The sequence below is a fragment of the Natrix helvetica genome (assembly GCF_964273705.1).
Source record: "Natrix helvetica genome assembly, chromosome: Z".
NCBI lineage: Eukaryota > Metazoa > Chordata > Lepidosauria > Squamata > Natricidae > Natrix > Natrix helvetica.
The window spans coordinates 133723631-133741421 of NC_138554.1; the positions used below are offsets into that span (position 1 = coordinate 133723631).

General features: G+C 39.4%; 1 protein-coding gene across 7 annotated transcripts in view; it reads left to right on the plus strand.

The window, feature by feature from the left end:
• The window catches only part of PRKAG2 (protein kinase AMP-activated non-catalytic subunit gamma 2), a 262399-nt gene that overhangs the window by 173909 nt on the left and 70699 nt on the right, over positions 1-17791 (plus strand). For all 7 annotated transcript variants that reach the window (XR_014176763.1, XR_014176764.1, XM_081970170.1 and 4 more), the window contains one exon: positions 1593-1810. Coding sequence is in view for 5 of the 7 variants with exons in the window: in XM_081970170.1 (XP_081826296.1) it covers positions 1593-1810 (218 nt within the window). In the remaining 2 variants the exon portion in view is untranslated. The remainder of the gene's footprint in view (positions 1-1592; positions 1811-17791) is intronic.

Sequence of the window (17791 nt, forward strand, 5' to 3'; positions counted from 1 at the left end):
TGGGCTCAAAGTCACCCAAGATGGGTTTCATGCTGAGGCAGGATTAGAACCGTCCCTTTCTCCTGGTGATTGTTTCAAAGTACCCAGCCAGCTTTTGTGCCTAAAGTGGGACTGGAATTCACATGCGGCTGGGCCAGCATCTTAATCACTACACCAAACTGGCTCCCTTTTGAGGTGGGGAAAGACATTTGCATTGATGTCTTCATAACAACCTACAATTGCTCGGCAGATAACAATCATGCAGGGATAATATAATAAAGCAAAGGGCCGTGATCAAAGCCGTTTGCTAAATTCCAAAGTAGAGAGACCAATTCAAAATGAAGAGGTTGGATAGCAGTGGTACCATAAATACAACTAGGAAGCTAGACACTGTATTGGCAAGAGGGTGGGGGAATGTTGAAAAGAATATTTTTTAAAAGTTCACCAGTATTTGGTCTGCTGGTGATCACCAATGAAAAATCAGCATAAATCTTACCAGAATGTAAGACAGGCAGCCTGCAAAATAGGAAAGAGGCCTTTTTACTTTTCATGGGAGATTTTACTTACATGAATGGAACACCAAAAAGTTGATTCTGGACCTGCTTCTGTAGAAGTATTCCCCAGTGGTTTTCGACTGACAACCCCAATTGGAACCAAAACTTCTGTTGCTCAGCAAAATAGTTAAGTAAGTTACACCCTCAATTATGACCTTTTTGGCCATGGCTGTTAATCAAATCACTGCAGTTGTTAAGCAAATCGCATGGTAATTGAGCAAGTCTGGCTTCTCCCATTGACTTTGCTTATTGGAAGCTGGCTGGGAAGGTCATCCCTGACTCTGGGATTCTGAAATCATTGTAAATCCATGCCCATGTCCAAGTTCCTGGATTTTGCTCCTTTGACTCATAGGGATGTCAATGGTCTTAAGTGTGTCATAAATCTATTTTTTTGTTTCAGAGCCAGTGTAACTTAAATGGATGGTTGTAAGTCAAGGACTGCCTCTATAGCATTTGAGGAATCACTTGTCTAAAACTTAACTGCTCCTGAATGGGCTCACTCTTGAAGTACATCTACTGATTTTTCCACTATTGGAGAAATAGAGAGGCTGTTTTTTTCTTATTTTTTGTTTATTAAATTTGTATGCCACTCACCTCGCTAAGGTTTATGCTGATTAAGTTTGTAAGAGAAGAGCATAATAGATTTTCCTTCTAAGCAATCTCATGACACCCTCAACCATGATGTGATGTGTACAGTTGGGCTAAGGGTGCGGTAAGAATCCAACTGGGGACAGCAAGTAGCTATGGAGATTCTTAGTCATCTGGTCATGGCTGTCCCAAAGATGCTTTTCCAAAAGGCAACTGGACTTCCTTTGTTTTTTCTTTGAAAATGTTTCGCTTCTCATTCAAGAAGCTTCTTCAGTTCCTCAGAAGCTTTTTGAATGACAAATGAAATGTTTTCAAAGAAAAGAAAACCCCAAAGAATGCCAGTTTTTGAAAAGCACCTTTGGGATGTGTTGAGAGCAAGGTGTTAATTTTTTTTTTTAAACCTGGATGATTTGCTCCGTGTGAAGGTGGAGGTGGACTAACCTGCTCTGTTTTGTTGTATTTCATCTTTAGCGTCTGGGCTTTCCTCTTCACCATCGACTCCCACCCAGGGAACCAAGCAGCCGGCATTTCCACTTGAATGCTACAGACACGAACCGGAAAGGCTAGAAACACGGATTCACACACCCTCTTCTCCTCCAGATACTGGCCAAAGATTTGGCCTGTCTCCGGGGCAGGGGGCTGCCAAGCCACCCTCTCCAACACCTGTCTGTTGTGTTACCTCAAAAATAGTAAGTACAGGTTCCTAATTTTTTTTTTAAAAAAAGGCAGCTTGAGACTGATATAGCACTTCTGAGAGTTCAAACATTTGCCACACTTTGTAGGCTGATGACACTTTCAACTCTCCTACTCTGGAGAGAAATATTATTGTCCCTAGTTTGGACAGACAAGAGAGGAAACAGGCTGAGAATCCATATTTTGCCAGCTGATGGATGCCATAGTAGAAGTTAGAAGTCAACTAAAAACTAACCTTTTTGACTTCAAAGTCTTTTAACTCTTAAGTGGAACCCATTGTGGGTCTACCTGAAAATAAGCTTCACTGAAACGTCAAAATAACCATACACAGGATTTCTGCGAGGTCCTCGGTGCTCTCTAAGCTTAGTCATTTGCTTATAGACATTTCATTACCCAACTAGGAACGTCATTAGTATTAGCCAGTGTGGGATTTTATTTGTGATGATATGCCATAGATGGGTAATGAAATGTCTGCAAACAAACAACTAAATTTAGAGAGCACCGAGGATTCCACAGTTCAGCCCATATATTCTCTTCTAGAAGATTTCCTTACTTGACGTGGCTTCACACGCAGAAGATGGAAGACCTAGATTTGCTGCAGATTTAACGCTAGCTTAGTTTTACAAATTCCTTGTGTGACACACAAATTCCCTGTGTGTCCAACCACACTTGGCCAATAAAAAATTCTATTCTATTCTATTTTATACAAAATGTTTGCCCATGAGAACTTCTGTGCGATCACTTAACACTATGATCTTGGTGATCCAGCAGTCACAAATTAATCACAGATTTGGGGTTTCTACAGCCCAGTAAACTAGCCTGTGATTGGTTGGATTGTAATTTAATGGGTCTGGTGAATGTTGATAATGTGAATGAATGTGTAGGTAGTCCTCAACTTGCAACCACAATTGAGCCCAACATTAAGCGAGACAGTGTTAATTGAATTTTGCTCCATTTTACAAGCTTTCTTGCCACAGTTAAGTAAATCATTGCAGTTGTTACGTTAATAACACAGTTAAGTGAATCTGGCTTTCCCATTGACTTTGCCCATCAGAAATTCCCAAATGGTGGTCACATGACCCCAGGACACTGCAATCATCATAATACGAGTCAATTGCCAAGTGTCTGAATTTTGATCACGTTACCATGGGGATGCTGCAATGGTCATAAGTGTGAAAAACAGTTATAAGTCACTTTTTCAGTGCCATGGTAACTTGGAACAGTCACTAAATGAACTGTTGTAAGTCAAAAACTATCTGTATGTAAAATGATAGTACCTGAAAACCACAGCTCATGGATATTTGGAGTCCAGGTATATAGCTAAGTGGGTTTGACAAGGATTATACCCATAACTACATTTCAACTACAGATAGTCTTCAACTTACAATTAAGCCCAAAATTCTGCTGCTAAGTAAGGCATGTGTTAAACGTGTTGTGCCTCCTTTTATGACCACTTTGTCATAATTAAGTGAATCACTTGTGTCATTAAGCAAAAGTCCCATTGACTTTGCTTGTTGGAAGCCAACTACGAAGTTTACCAAATTGTAACACATGACCCCAGGACAGTGCAGCTATCATAAATACCAAGTGCCCAAATCATGTGACCATGTAGATGCTGCCAACCGTCATAAAACTGATCAAAAAACCACTTTTTTCAATGCTTTTGTAACTTTGGAAAATCACTAAACAAGTGCTTGTAAGTCGAGGACTACCTGTAATTCTTGTGCATTGATTCATTACAGTATCTGTTTCATTATCCAACTAGGTAACATCATCAGTGCACTGATGATGTTACCTAGTTGGGTAATTAAACATCTGCAAGAAAACCACCATGCTCAGAAAGCACCAAAGATCCCTCATTTCAGCCCGAGCTATAGATATCCTCCTTTGTTCTTTCCTTGAGTGCTGGTATGATGACATTTTTCTGTTCCATAGTGACCTGTAAGAAAGGAAGTTAACAGGTAGGCAGAAGGTAGAGGTATCCACAGAATATGATTAAAAAGTCAATATGGCAATGAAAGGCCTGCTCATTTTTTAAGTGCATGAAGCCTTTTTGTGTAGAGACCATGATTTATAAGTGATTTCTTACCTGTAGGATTCCAAACCTTTAAAAAAAAGTGTTTCTGCTTTTATGATTTTAACAGTCCAAATCAAAAAATCAATAGCACAGATGAGTAATGGGGGGAATCTTTCATTTGCTAACATTTACTTGCAGCTGAATAAAGTACAAGACCCCCTCCCCAAAGCAAAGCTAAGAATTGATCAATATCAAATGGGCAGCAATTGTAAATATGAACAATCGTGTGGAAGTGAGTGTCTTGACTTATCCTGTCCTCCAGTCCAGTTGGATGTTCAGCCCCAAAGGAAGTGTGCAGTGAGAACTTCTTAGTAAGGCGAGAAGATTTAGCATTCCATTTGTTCCTCAAAAAGCCATTCGCTATTTCTGGAGGGTCCATCCAGGGGTTGCCACAAAGAAGAGGGAGTCAAACTATTTTCCAAGGTACCTGAGGGTAGAACAAGAAGCAATGGGTGGAAACTAATCAAGGAGAGAAGCAACTTAAAACTGAGGAGAAACTTCCTGACAGTCAGAACAATTAATCAGTGGAACAGCTTGCCTCCAGAGGTTGTGAATACCCCAACACTGGAAGTCTTTAAGAAGATGTTGGATAGCCATTTGTCTGAAATGGTATAGGGTTTCCTGCCAAGGCAGGGGGTTGGACTAGAAGACCTCCAAGGTCCCTTCCAACTCTGCTATTGTATTGTATTGAAGATAGCAACCTTAATAAAAGCCTAGTTTTGCCAGGGGAAACTCGGCCCCTGCCCTGTAAAACTCTACTAATCACATCTTACGCTGATTCCATAACTTGTTATTTTCTCAATTGCTTAAGATTGCTAGTATGTCCCTGTTAAAGGGAGAGCCGGTCTAATGCCTTGCAAAATGTTTTGCAATGTTTATTCAATATTTTCTCAACAGTGGTGGCTTTGAGATGTGTAGATTTCAATTCTGGGAGTTGGAAGTCCACAGATCTTAAAGCTGCCAAGGTTGAGAAAACACTGGTTTATGTTACAACTTAATTCCTACAATGGGAAAATCTTTTCTCTCCTGTAGGCTAAGGGGGCTGCTAAAACTGACTCTTTATCTTTAAATCCACCAAGGAAATAGGATTTTTAGCAGCTATAAAATGGCTTGAGTTTTTCTTTTCCCTCCCCCGTGGGAAAAGGCTCAAAATGGGTACGGTGTGGTCATGGTTAAAAAGGAAAAGTTCAACCGGAGGTGTGTCAGTAGGCTTTCAGGTAAAAACTTAAATCTTTGATTTATGCATATCCCCAAAACTCAAGGACTTCAATATTTATGGGTTAAGCTTCCTCCTTCATCAATGCCTGAGATTTTTAGACTACTCCAGGCCAAGACATGATTGTGTTCTTTGGGTTTATGAACTATGTGAATGTGGCCATTGCTATTGCTTCATGGTTTAGTATGTTGCTCATGTCCTTAAAACTAGATTAGCATAGTATATACACATAAGCATTACAAGTAGTCTCCAGCATATAATTATAATAGAATCTGTCCATCATAGCTATTTGTCATGGTTGGTCACGTGAGGTTTTTTTTTTTTTTTTTGTGGTAGCTGTTAAGCAAACACTGTGGTGCTTAAGCAAATGAATGACTTGCTATGGGAGTGGTTTTGCCAAAAATGAAGTGCAGGTGTTCAGCAAAACCATCATAAAACATGGTCAACGTGGCTGAGGTATTTTGCAAACAGCGACAAATATGGCTGTGTTGCTGAGTGCTCAAAGGTTTGGTCACATGACTGTGGAGGGACCCCAACCATAGTAACTTCCAGTCCTGGTCATGAGTCTCCTTTCGGGGAAGTGGTCGTAAGTTGAGGACTATCTGTATCTAAATTCTATGTAGCTCTTATTGATAGTCTCATTAAAATAACAAACTATCAGATTGTTTCAACTCTCCTGGTCTCCTTGTAGTAATTCTTGAGATAAGATATTCCACCCTTGTGTAATATCTTCTCTATCTCGATTAAATTAACCATGTTTGTTCATTTAACAATCTGCTCAATTTGCACGAGTCTTTGAATATAAACTAACTGCACTAACAGGGTTTTTTAACATATGAGGTTGAAATCTGGGTGGCTCTATGGATGAGTTCCTTGTATGAATATTGTTATAGTGTTTCACCTGTAGCCCCTGTGAAATAAAAAACTGGAGCTTTTCTTTCTTGGAATTAAGTTTCACAAATTCACTGCAATGTCCATATAGCCTGTGTTTGCATGCAGTTACTACATGTGGAATGGTCTTACATTCCTTCCCTCCCTCCACCTTTAGCCAGCTTTCGGAGAATGAAGACTAACATTAAAAAAAAAGAGAGAGAGAGTTAATGATTCTTATTTAGCTGAGAATACAGAGGTTACACTGAAAGAATTTAGCAATGAGATTGCAAGCATTTCTTGCAAATCCCTGCATACTGAATTAAACTAGATTGGCCTTATTGGGGCTGCCCAAATCCAGATCACCATTAAGATGCGGACCGGCACTGGCCACAGCATGCCGGAAACCAGTCCGCACAAACAAGCGAAGTCCCATCCGCGGGATGCAAGCAGCACGCAAAACCACGTCCCCTCCAATCGGGAAAACCTCCCTCCCTGAAACCTGTTCTGGTTCCCAAAAGTTTGGGGGCTGCTGCTGTAGGCCACTAGATTAACCAAATTCTTCCATGCCTTAGTAGTTGAAAGAAAACAAATAAGAGGTTTATAGTCTGAATGCCCCTCCTTTTCCCCCCCCTGGGATGTTTGATTCTTCTACAAAAATAGGTAGTATATGTAAATATTATTTGTTCCCAAGGTCCAAAGATTTCTTAGTTCCAAAGTGGCTGTTATGAAAACAGTGGAGTTACCTCACGAATCTGAGGGAAGGGAGGGGTCTTTTCACTAGCCTTGAGGATTGTAAACCCTGCCTGCAGCCTCAAGCACCCTGCAGGATCCTTTTGGGCCACAGAAACCTCTGAGAAATTCTCTAACTAAAAAAATAGCTGTTCTTTTTTTAAAAAAAAAACCCTGCTCTTTTAGCCCAGAGGTGGTAAATTGCTCAGTCTGCCTGTTCAATTTGCCTGCCTTATGAATAGCCCATCATTTCCTCTGAATTTCTGAAAATAGCAAAGGAAAAAAAAAAGTACAGTTGGTTTTTCAGCTGAGTTGTATTCCCTCCTACTCACAAAATAAACATTTCTCTGCCTTTGCACCTTGTAGAGTTCTCTCATTCACCCTGCAGACTAAGGATGAGAAAGCATGTGAAGGTTAAATATGAAAGGGATTGTTTCGTACTTCTATATCTTAAACGCATTTTCATGTGATGGCATAATAAAAGTCTCCCCCTAAATCTGCAGCCCAATGAAACAGCTGCCCCGACTTCTGAAAGGAGAAAAATGTATTTTAAAGAAAAGAGATTGCACGGTTGATTTTAAGGTTTATAGTATTCATCCAGCCACTGATGACTTATGCAGATATTTTTTTGTGATTCATACACTCTATATTTTATATTCAGGTAAAAATCACATAAAAAGGGGGATACATCAATTGCAGGCTGGAATTTCATGACTGTACTATCATGTTTTTTCAACCCTGGCAACTTTAAGATGTGTGGACTTCAACTCGCAAAATTCCCCAGCCAGCATGCCTAGAATTCAATTCCCAGAATTTCCCAACTATTATGCTTGCTGGGAAATTCTGAACATTGAAATCCACATATCTGAAAATCACTAAAGTAGAAATACTACTGTTCCAAACCATCTTTGCAATGGTTTATTGAACAAACTACAAATAGTATTCATCCATTACAGAGAGCCCTAAAATATAATTTATCATAGCATAATTTATCAAGTTCATAGAAACATAGTAAGCTAAAAGCCCAGCAAACTACTGTATAGAGCAGGGGTCGGCTACCTTAAACACTTGAAGAGCCAATAAGTCCTAACTGGAAGCCCCCCGTTCAATTCTGGAGCTGACTGGAAGTCCGGTTTCCCCACCATAGTCTCCTCCCAGCGCAACGTACATTTTCCTCTACCTGTCCTAACCGAAAGCCCTATCAATTGTGGAGCTGACCGGAAAACCCACCCCTTGCCATAGAGTCTCTTCCTGGCACACCCTGCTTCCCCCCCCCCCCAATCAGGAAGCTCCTCTCAAAATTGAAGTGCCAACTGGCAATAGGGAGCCACAGCAGAGGGATGAAAGAGCCACATGTGGCTCCAGAGCCGCGGGTTGCTTACACCTGGTATAGATGAGGAAAGAAAAGAATTTGGATTACTTATCCAGTCATTCAATAGAATACTTGGCAACATGTTAATAACAAAAACCTACATTGTAAGCCACCTAGAATCCCTTGAAGCATGTAGCATTTAGATTTTAGTAAGTTAATTAATTGTAATTAATTAGATTAAAAAGACAGCATGAAAGTCAGGTCTCTAGTGATTTAAAAAAAACATGATCAGTGAAGTCATTAGAGCTGGGAGCAAAAGTGCATTTGTATAGCATAAAAAGGAAATAAATATAAATGGATTTAACCTGTTTCGGAATTAAATCAGTGCAGAATATTCTGTATTGCTTGGTTGGTCCATCAGGCTGATTGATTTGATTTATATCACATCTTTATTATTTTTACAAATAACTCAAGGTTGCAAACATATCCAACATACCTTTCCCCATAATAACAACCCTGCGAGATGGACCAAGAGAGGGGAACTGGTTCAAAGTCACCCCAATTAGTTTCACAGCTAAGGCAGGACTATACTTCACAGTCTCCTGGTTTATAGCCTGGTGCCTGAACCACTAGATCAAATTTATTGGCTTACTAGCCGATAAACCAGCATTGCCTGGGTATTTATTTATATTGGGAAAATATCCGGACCAAAGGTAATTTCTAAAGTTGGATTTTCCCCCTTACTAGAGGGAGCCCCCTTGTGGAGTACTATGAAGCCATTACCATAGCAACTCCACTGCGCTGTACAGTAGAAGCCAGAACGGCAGTGTGGCACAACAGGCTGTAACATAACAGAACATACACCCCGAGGGGGTTTAGGAGTGTCTTACCCCCACAATATTTTTTTTCCAGAGGGTAAATCATCCATGTACCAAGTTTGGTTGAAATTGCTCGAGGCGTTCCAGAGTTATGCTGGAACACACACACACACACACACATACACCATTGACTAAATAGATAACTGCTATTCTGTCTACCTGTTATTATGGGCTATCTATATAATAAGTATATATGTACAGTATGCCCCTTCATCAGTATATGCTACATTGAAATATGTTTCTGTGTGCACACACTCACATATTTTCAGAGAGGTTGTCCTAAACCAGAGATGGTGAAGGCTCACTGATTTTGATTTTTCTTAACCACCATGTCCCAGATTTTAATTAGGTTGCCTGGAGAACCGAAAGCATCAATGAGATTTGCAGGAAAGGAGAAGAGGAAAAGAAAAAGAAGGTGTAACAAGCCAGCTTTAGCTGTTGGAAAATCAAATTCTTTCAGGAAGCTGATTCATCATAAAGAGGAAGGAAGCTTCAGTTGAGACTTGGAAAATGTATTTTCTGCTTGAGTATTATTTTGAACTCAAAATAGTTATTAATTCCAATTGATCACTGTCATACTTTAAATTTGAAACTAGAGAAATTGTATGAGCAGCTCTACTTGCAAACAGTAAAAATGCCTTGCAAACTTCTTCATCAGTAGTAGATAGTTGCCTTATAACCATTCATTCAGTAGCTGTTCAGTTAAAACGGCATTGAAAAAAGTGATTTATGACCAGGCTTCACACTTATGATCATCACAGCACACCAAAGATTATGTGATCCAAATTCAAGCACTTGGCATGTATTTATGTCCATTGCAGCATCCCAGGGTCATGCAATCACCCTTTGCAACCTTCCCAGCCAACTTTTGAAAAGCAAAGTCAATGGGAGAAGCCAGATTCGCTTAAAGACATGGGATTTACTTAAAAACTACAGTGATTCACTGAACAACCATGGCAAAAAGTTATAAGATCAAACTGACTTAAAGTTGTTTACCTTATCCTATAAATTAATACAATTATTCCTTGACTTTAAAGAATTTTTAATTACATACCAAGACTATTGCTTTACAGCTGTTTCTGAAACCCTTAAAATATGTTGCTCTTTTAAAACTCCTAAAAGTTACTTTAGTTGTTTTTATTATTTTATTCTAACTTACTGGGGGTTCCCTAAGCGACATTTGGAAATATGGGTTGTAAAATATCCAAAATAGAATCCATAAAAGGCACAGAAAGCAGGGAAAGGATCATATCATTATAAATCTTACTGTGATGTCTACCAGGAGGAGGAAAAGGTGCTTTATAATGTCAGAAATACTTATTGTGTACTCTTCATCCAAATCACTCTCTATTAATGTTTTCTTAATTCATATAGAGCAGAGATGGGCAATTACAGCAACTTTATGACCTGTGGACTTCAACTCCCAGAATTCCTGAGCCACTTGGCTCAGGAATTCTGGGAGTTGAAGTCCACAGGTCGTAAACTGACTACATTCAATGTTGAGTTAGAATCAATCATCTTGAAAACAGGCTGTTCCAATATTCTGGAAATGTACTCTTTGGGAACAGTCAAAATAGATCCTCGCCAACCCAAAATAATCATTTTGACCTTGAAATAAGGTATTTTAAACACGAAACATTTCAAATTCTTAACATTCTCTGCACCCTTTTCAGAAGTGTGATCAGTGTTCTTCAACAGGGATTTTGTACAATTATGCTGAATATGGAATTATCTGCTCAGAGATTATGTTAGAACAAGTAATCCTTCAGTGTCTTGTAAATAGATCTGGTGAATAAGCTACTATTCTCCTTCCTTTCTCTCCCCCTCCCCTTTCCACGCTGCTTCTCGTTCATTCTATGTGTTGTACAAGTATTTTATTTTTGTAGTGGGAAAATCCTAGTCATTAACTTCATTGCTTTACACTCTTAAGATGCCATTCACTTTATATCTGCTTCCTTAGGCAGATCTCTCACATCAGTTGGATCCAGCTAGAGTCTGCAGGGTTCCCTGGGGCCAAAAACCAGTTGGGGTGGTTGATTTATTTCTCAATGGGAGATGCTGTGTCAGACTTAATGACTGACTGAATTCTGCTTTCCGCTAGTTCGTTGTAAGGTACAAAGTAAAGCATAGATCTTAATTGCCTGCATTCTTAATGCATGTGATTTGTCTGGAAAACAAAAATCTATTTGGATGAAAAGATACCTAATGCAGAAGAGAACCAGAATAGAAACCTCCTCAGATATATTACAAAAAACTCCCTTCCTCAGAAACAGTTTGAAAGACTAAATTATTGGAGACTGCATACAGGTGAAACTCGAAAAATTAGAATATCGTACAAAAGTTCATTTATTTCAGTAATGCAACTTAAAAGGTGAAACTAATATATGAGATAGATTCATTACATGCAAAGCAAGATAGTTCAAGCTGTGATTTGTCATAATTGTGATGATTATGGCTTACAACTCATGAAAACCCCAAATTCACAATCTCAGAAAATTAGAATATTGTGAAAAGGTGCCATATTCTAGGCTCAAAGTGTCCCACTCTAATCAGCTAATTAAGCCATAACACCTGCAAAGTGTTCCTGAGCCTTTAAATGGTCTCTCAGTCTCTCAGACATTTGTGCAGAAAACCATCATTGACACCCTCCATAAGGAGGGAAAGCCTCAAACGGTAATTGCAAAAGAAGTTGGATGTTCCCAAAGTGCTGTATCAAAGCACATTAATAGAAAGTTATGTGGAAGGGAAATGTGTGGAAGAAAAAGGTGCACAAGCAGCAGGGATGACCGCAGCCTGGAGAGAATTGTCAGGAAAAGGCCATTCAAAAGTGTTGGGGACTTTCACAAGGAGTGGACTGAGGCTGGAGTCAGTGCATCAAGAGCTACCACACACAGACGGATCCTGGACATGGGCTTCAAATGTTGTATTTCTCTTGTCAAGCTGCTCCTGAACAACAAACAACATCAGAAGCGTCTTACCTGGGCTAAAGAAAAACAGACCTGGTCTGTTGCTCAGTGGTCCAAAGTCCTCTTTTCTGATGAGAGCAACTTTTGCATCTCATTTGGAAACTAAGGACCCAGAGTACGGAGGAAGAATGGAGAGGCACACACTGCAAGATGCTTGAAGTCCAGTTTGAAGTTTCCACAGTCTGTGTTGATTTGGGGAGCCATGTCATCTGCTGCTGTTGGTCCACTGTGCTTCATTAAGTCCAGGGTCAACGCAGCCGTCTACCAGGAGATTTTGGAGCACTTCATGATCCCTTCTGCAGATGAGCTTTATGGGATGCTGACTTCATTTTCCAGCAGGACTTGGCACCTGCCCACACTGCCAAAAGCACCAAAACCTGGTTCAATGACCGTGGGATTACTGTGCTTGATTGGCCAGCAAACTCGCCTGACCTGAACCCCATAGAGAATCTATGGGGCATTGCCAAGAGAAAGATGAGAGAAATGAAACCGAACAATGCAGAAGAGCTGAAGGCCGCTATTGAAGCATCCTGGTCTTCCATAACACCTCAGCAGTGCCACAGGCTGATAGCTTCCATGCCACACCGCATTGAGGCAGTAATTGCTGCAAAAGGGGTCCAAACCAAGTACTGAGTATATATGCACGCTTATACTTTTCAGAGGTCCGATATTGTTCTATGTACAATCCTTGTTTTATTGATTGCATGTAATATTCTAATTTTTTGAGATGGTGGATTTGGGGTTTTCTTGAGCTGTAAGCCATAATCATCACAATTATGACAAATCACGGCTTGAACTATCTTGCTTTGCATGTAATGAGTCTATCTCATATATTAGTTTCACCTTTTAAGTTGCATTACTGAAATAAATGAACTTTTGCACGATATTCTAATTTTTCGAGTTTCACCTGTAGAAGGTTCCAGGAGGAGGGAAAAACCATATCTTTCAACATCCAGTCTCTAAGAACATGATAAATTATAAGGTGGTTTGTTGAGTTTTTCCTTATGGATTATATGATTGGCCTAGTTTGGTCCAATTGGGTCTAGTGCCGTGATGACAAACCAAAGGTATGCATGCCAGAAGTGGCACGCAGAGCCTTGTCTGTGGGCACGTGAGCTATCCCCCCAGCTCAGCCAGCTGGTCATCACGGTTCCAAGGCGCACATGTGCGCTGGCCAACTGGTTGTCAAGTTTCCGAGGCACCCATGTGCACCGCCAATGGGTTCTCAGGTTTCCAGCACTCTGGCGCACATGCGCCTTCCAGTTTGGGCACTCGACGCCTAAAATGTCCGCCATCACTGGTCTAGTGGTTAAGGCACCAGTCTAGAAACCAGGAAACACACCTTGTTCTAGTGTTCTAGTCCCACCTTGAACATGAAAACTGGATGGGCAACTTTGGGCCAGTTGTTCTCTTCCAGTCCAACCCATTATTGTTGCTGTGGAGAAAATAGGAGGAGGAAAAAATATTAGCTATCTTCACGCTTTGACTAATTTATAAAAAAAATAAAGACAGATCTAAATAAATACAGGTAGTTCTTGACTTGCAACCATTTATTTAGTTACAACAGCAATGAAAGTTCTTTACATTTACAATCATTGCATCCCGGTGGTCAAAAGATCAAAATTCAGGCACTTGGCAAGTTGTGAGTAATTTATGTCCATTGCACTCTCCTGGTGTCATATGATCACCATTTTTAATGTTCCAGTTGTCTTCTGACAAGCAAGGCCAATGGAGGAAGCACAATCTGCTTAACAACTACATCATTCACTTAACAACTGCAGTGAATTGCTTAACTATTGCAAGAAAGGTTGCAAAATGGGACAAAACTCATTTAATAAATTGCCTTGCTTAGCAATGGAATTTTTTTTTTGCTCAATTATGGTAGTAAGTCAAGGACTACTTGTACTTAATTAAATACATAAAACTAATTGAGCCATTATGGTTTGAAACCATGGCTTATGACCTACATAATGTGAATTCAGCCACTTTTTTCAAGAAACTATGGTTAAACTATGGATTAGCACAACTTGGAAACCAATCTCTATCTCTTCTTGCTGATAAACTGCAAAAATAAAAGCATTAAAAGCATTTTTTTCAGAAATAGACCTGAATAAATTTAAGATTTTCTGACAACAATTTCTCCCTGCTAATGTGTTAGCAATTTGATTCAATCAGGGCAGATGTCAGAGTTTACCATGATGCTGGCTTTGCATGAACACACAAGAGCTAAAGAAGGTTCCATCTGGTTAATAGTTGGGGATGATCAGGAGTTCCCAGAACTAATGATAGTGCTTTCTCCTCCCCCCCCCCTCCCCAGTAGGTATCATTGCAGTTAATATTCAACAATTTAGCTAAGATTCCTGCTTTACTTGAATTTTTGATGATTTCCAAATGTTAGAATTATAATTTCCACTGCTGTAGATATATTTGCTAATTTAGACCTAGAGACAGAATTCAGATCCACAGAACTGCTTGGGGGAAATAAATAATCATCCACCCTATTTCCGATTGCTATACTATTCCATTATGAAAGCAACTTCTAAATTTCAGGATTTGTACATGTAGATACACATAAATAGTGATTTGTTGGTCAGGCTTAAGCCTAATCTATTCAGAAATAAAACAAAGTGTTAATGGATAGTATTACTAGAGGACGGAAACATCAGAGACCCTGAAAAACTGAGAGTTTAAAAGAGGAGAAAAAACTTGAATTCAAGAACCAGTAAGTTTTCAGTTTGGCTAGAAGGAAGAAATGGCTTCATAGTAGATTTGAAGTTTTTTATTGTTGGAATTTGAACTATCACAATTTAAATCATGAGATAAGAACTGGAGTGGAAACTTAACCTTTGCAAAACCATAATTGTGGCATATGATACCTTCACAAATGGTGGGAAAAGTACTTTTATGACTGTTTGGGAATTAAGATTGGTGTGGGTGATTTGCATTTAAATGGGAATTCCTTCAGCCTTTAACCTGCCAAGCTTATAAAAAATGATTTTTTTTCTATTTTTTTTTAAATAGACGTGCAGGTGGTCCTCAAAATATGACTATAATTGGAACCAGAATTTCCATTGCTAAGCAAAGCAATTGCTAAATGAGTTTTATTATCTTTTTTTGCCACAGTTGTTAAGTGAATCCCGCTTACTGATTGGCTTTGCTTGTCAGAAGCTGGGTGGGAAGGTTGAAAATGGCAATCATGTGACCCAGAAGTGGGTTCCTCCTGGTTTGGCCCAGATTGGCTGAACCAGTAGTGGCGGCAGTGGGAGCCTCAGTCCATCTGCCTGGATGCTTCTGCGCATGCACGAGCATGAGTGAACCAATAGTGCTGGATTTTGAAACCCACCTCTGATGTGACCATTCTGTAGCATGCTGGAACCATCATAAATACATACTGGTTGCCAAGCGCCTGAACTTTAATCATGTAACCATGGGGATCCTGCAGCGGTTGTAAGTTACAGGACGCATCATAAGTCTTTTTTTTTCAGTGCCATTATAACTTTAAGTGATTGCTAAATTAATTGTTGTAAATCAAGGATTATCTGTAAGAGAAAGCATAGTTGCCCATTCAAAGTCATGATGCCCCATGGATGTAGTTGCAACAGTGAAGCAAACTATATCATTTGTGCATTCTTGTCACGATGACTCATGATGTCATTTTTGTCTATCCTACACAAATATCAGCATAGCAAGGACACATTTTAAGCAGAATGTTGGAAATGGCTGTCTTTTCTGTTTTGGGCTATGTTCAATTTTTATTAAGATTTTTTTTTCCTGAATAAGAAGGACAACTATTAGTAAACTGCAGCCCCGACTTCTCTCAAAACGCTTGAATAATTGTACGCTATGCAGGCTGCCTAACTGTGACAAGGTTCTTGGGCCTCTATTTAGCCTGATTAATATATAACCACTGGATTTAGTCAAAACATTTGTTTTTTTATCTCCTGACTTGAGAATGTGCAAGTGTTGAAATGAAAATTGTGTTTTGGGGACAGCAATTTTTCCAGTCCTTGGAAAACCAAAACATTGAATAAATCAATACCAATAGATTAGACCATTGCTTTTGCAATTATATGACAGCAATATAAATTGAGTGTTCCTGTCTCTGTTTTGAGATTATGTTGAACCTCTGGTGCTCAATAGATGAACGAATAGTCGTTGATTTACTATTGGTCATTTAATGACTGTTTAAAGTTATGACTGACCACCCAAGGAATACCTACAACTCTGTTTCAAAGTTCTGATGGCTGCCCCGTCATATGATTGTATTTGAGGCGCTTAGCAACCAGCCCATGTATACAGCTGTTTACAGCATCTTGCAGTCATATTAATGCAATTTACAACACTTTTAGCCAGAAACTGGTTTTTCTCTTTCTGGCAAAAAAAAATCTAAAAACAAATTCATGGATTGTTTAGCAACTGTCATGTTTGCTTAGCAACCACTGTGTTTGTTTAATGATCGCCACAAAGAAGGTTGCAGAATTGGGCATGGTCATGTGATATGCTTAATGACTGGCACAACTGGGCTCAATTATGGTCATAATTGTTGTAAGTCGAGGATCTCATTCACCCCGATGGCTCTTTTCATGGCCATTCTTGCACAACTAGGTGTTTCTGAAATTTCGAGAGCATGACATGGGCACTCTCACAAAATGGTTGCCAGGAGATTGTGGCCAAATCTCAGTATGTCTATTTGAAACTCATGAGGTTGCTCGCCATTACTTCTGTGTCTTGTTTTTTCCCCTGGGTAGATGGGATCATTTCTAAATCAAGCCAATCTTACCTCCATTGTTTCAGTTGTTCGTTCTTAAGAAAATAATATAGAGGCAACTCAGAGGCATTCTTGGAAATAAGAGTGAGTTCCCCTAAGTCAAGGTATACTAGCATTTTAAGAATTCTAAAAACTGAAGTTCAAAACTTTTGTTGGGGAGCTAATAAAGGATTGTCTTTGTCATCCAATAGCAATGGCCAATATTCCTTACAGGTAGTAGGAATGGGACAATTTCATTCAGTTTGCCTTTGGATATAGGTTTACTAGACTATATTTCTAAAATTTAAAGGCAAACTTGTAATGTGGTTATATATTGTATGTAATGTTATGTTTATTTATTTAATGCCATCTACCTCACTTGTGTAAGGGACGCTATGGCTCAGGGGCTAAGACACTGATCTTGTCAATCAGAAAGATTGGCAGTTCAGCTGTTCAAATCCCTAGCGCTGCGTAACGGAGTGAGCTCCCGTTACTCCTCCCAGCTTCTGCCAACCTAGCAGTTCGAAAGCATGTAAAAATGAAAGTAGAAAAATAGGGACCATCTTTGGTGGGAAGGTAACAGCGTTCCATGCACCTTCAGCATTTAGTCATGCCGGCCACATGACCACGGAGATGTCTTTGGACACCGATGGTTCTTTGGCTTTGAAAGGAAGATTAGCACTACTACTTAAGCGTCGGGAATGACTGCCACATACAGTATGTGCGAGGGGAACCTTTACTTTTTACTGGTGAAGCAATTCTTTTGTTATTCAGTTATTCGTTTTTAGCATGCTTTTATCTTGGTGACTAACAAATTTGAGCAGAATCCTCCACATTTTATAAAGCAATTTCCTGAACATTATGTATGGGGGAAACCCTCCAAACCCGCAACCAGAAAGAATTATATCAGGAAAAACTGGTTGCAAAAAGGCATCTCTTTTGTAATCTGTCTTGGTATCTCTATATCTAAAAGATTTTTAGAATAAGGGTCTTGAGCTACTTCTAGATCAAGAGTTTAATTACTTTTGAGATAAAATCCAAAGCTTTGATATTGATTTAATTACAGTTCACATTCCTATATTGCAACCACATTCTATTTTTTAAAAAATCTGATTCATATTACCTTAAGCAATATTTGGCTGACACTGAGCTGTGGCTTTTTTTCATTAGTATTCTGAC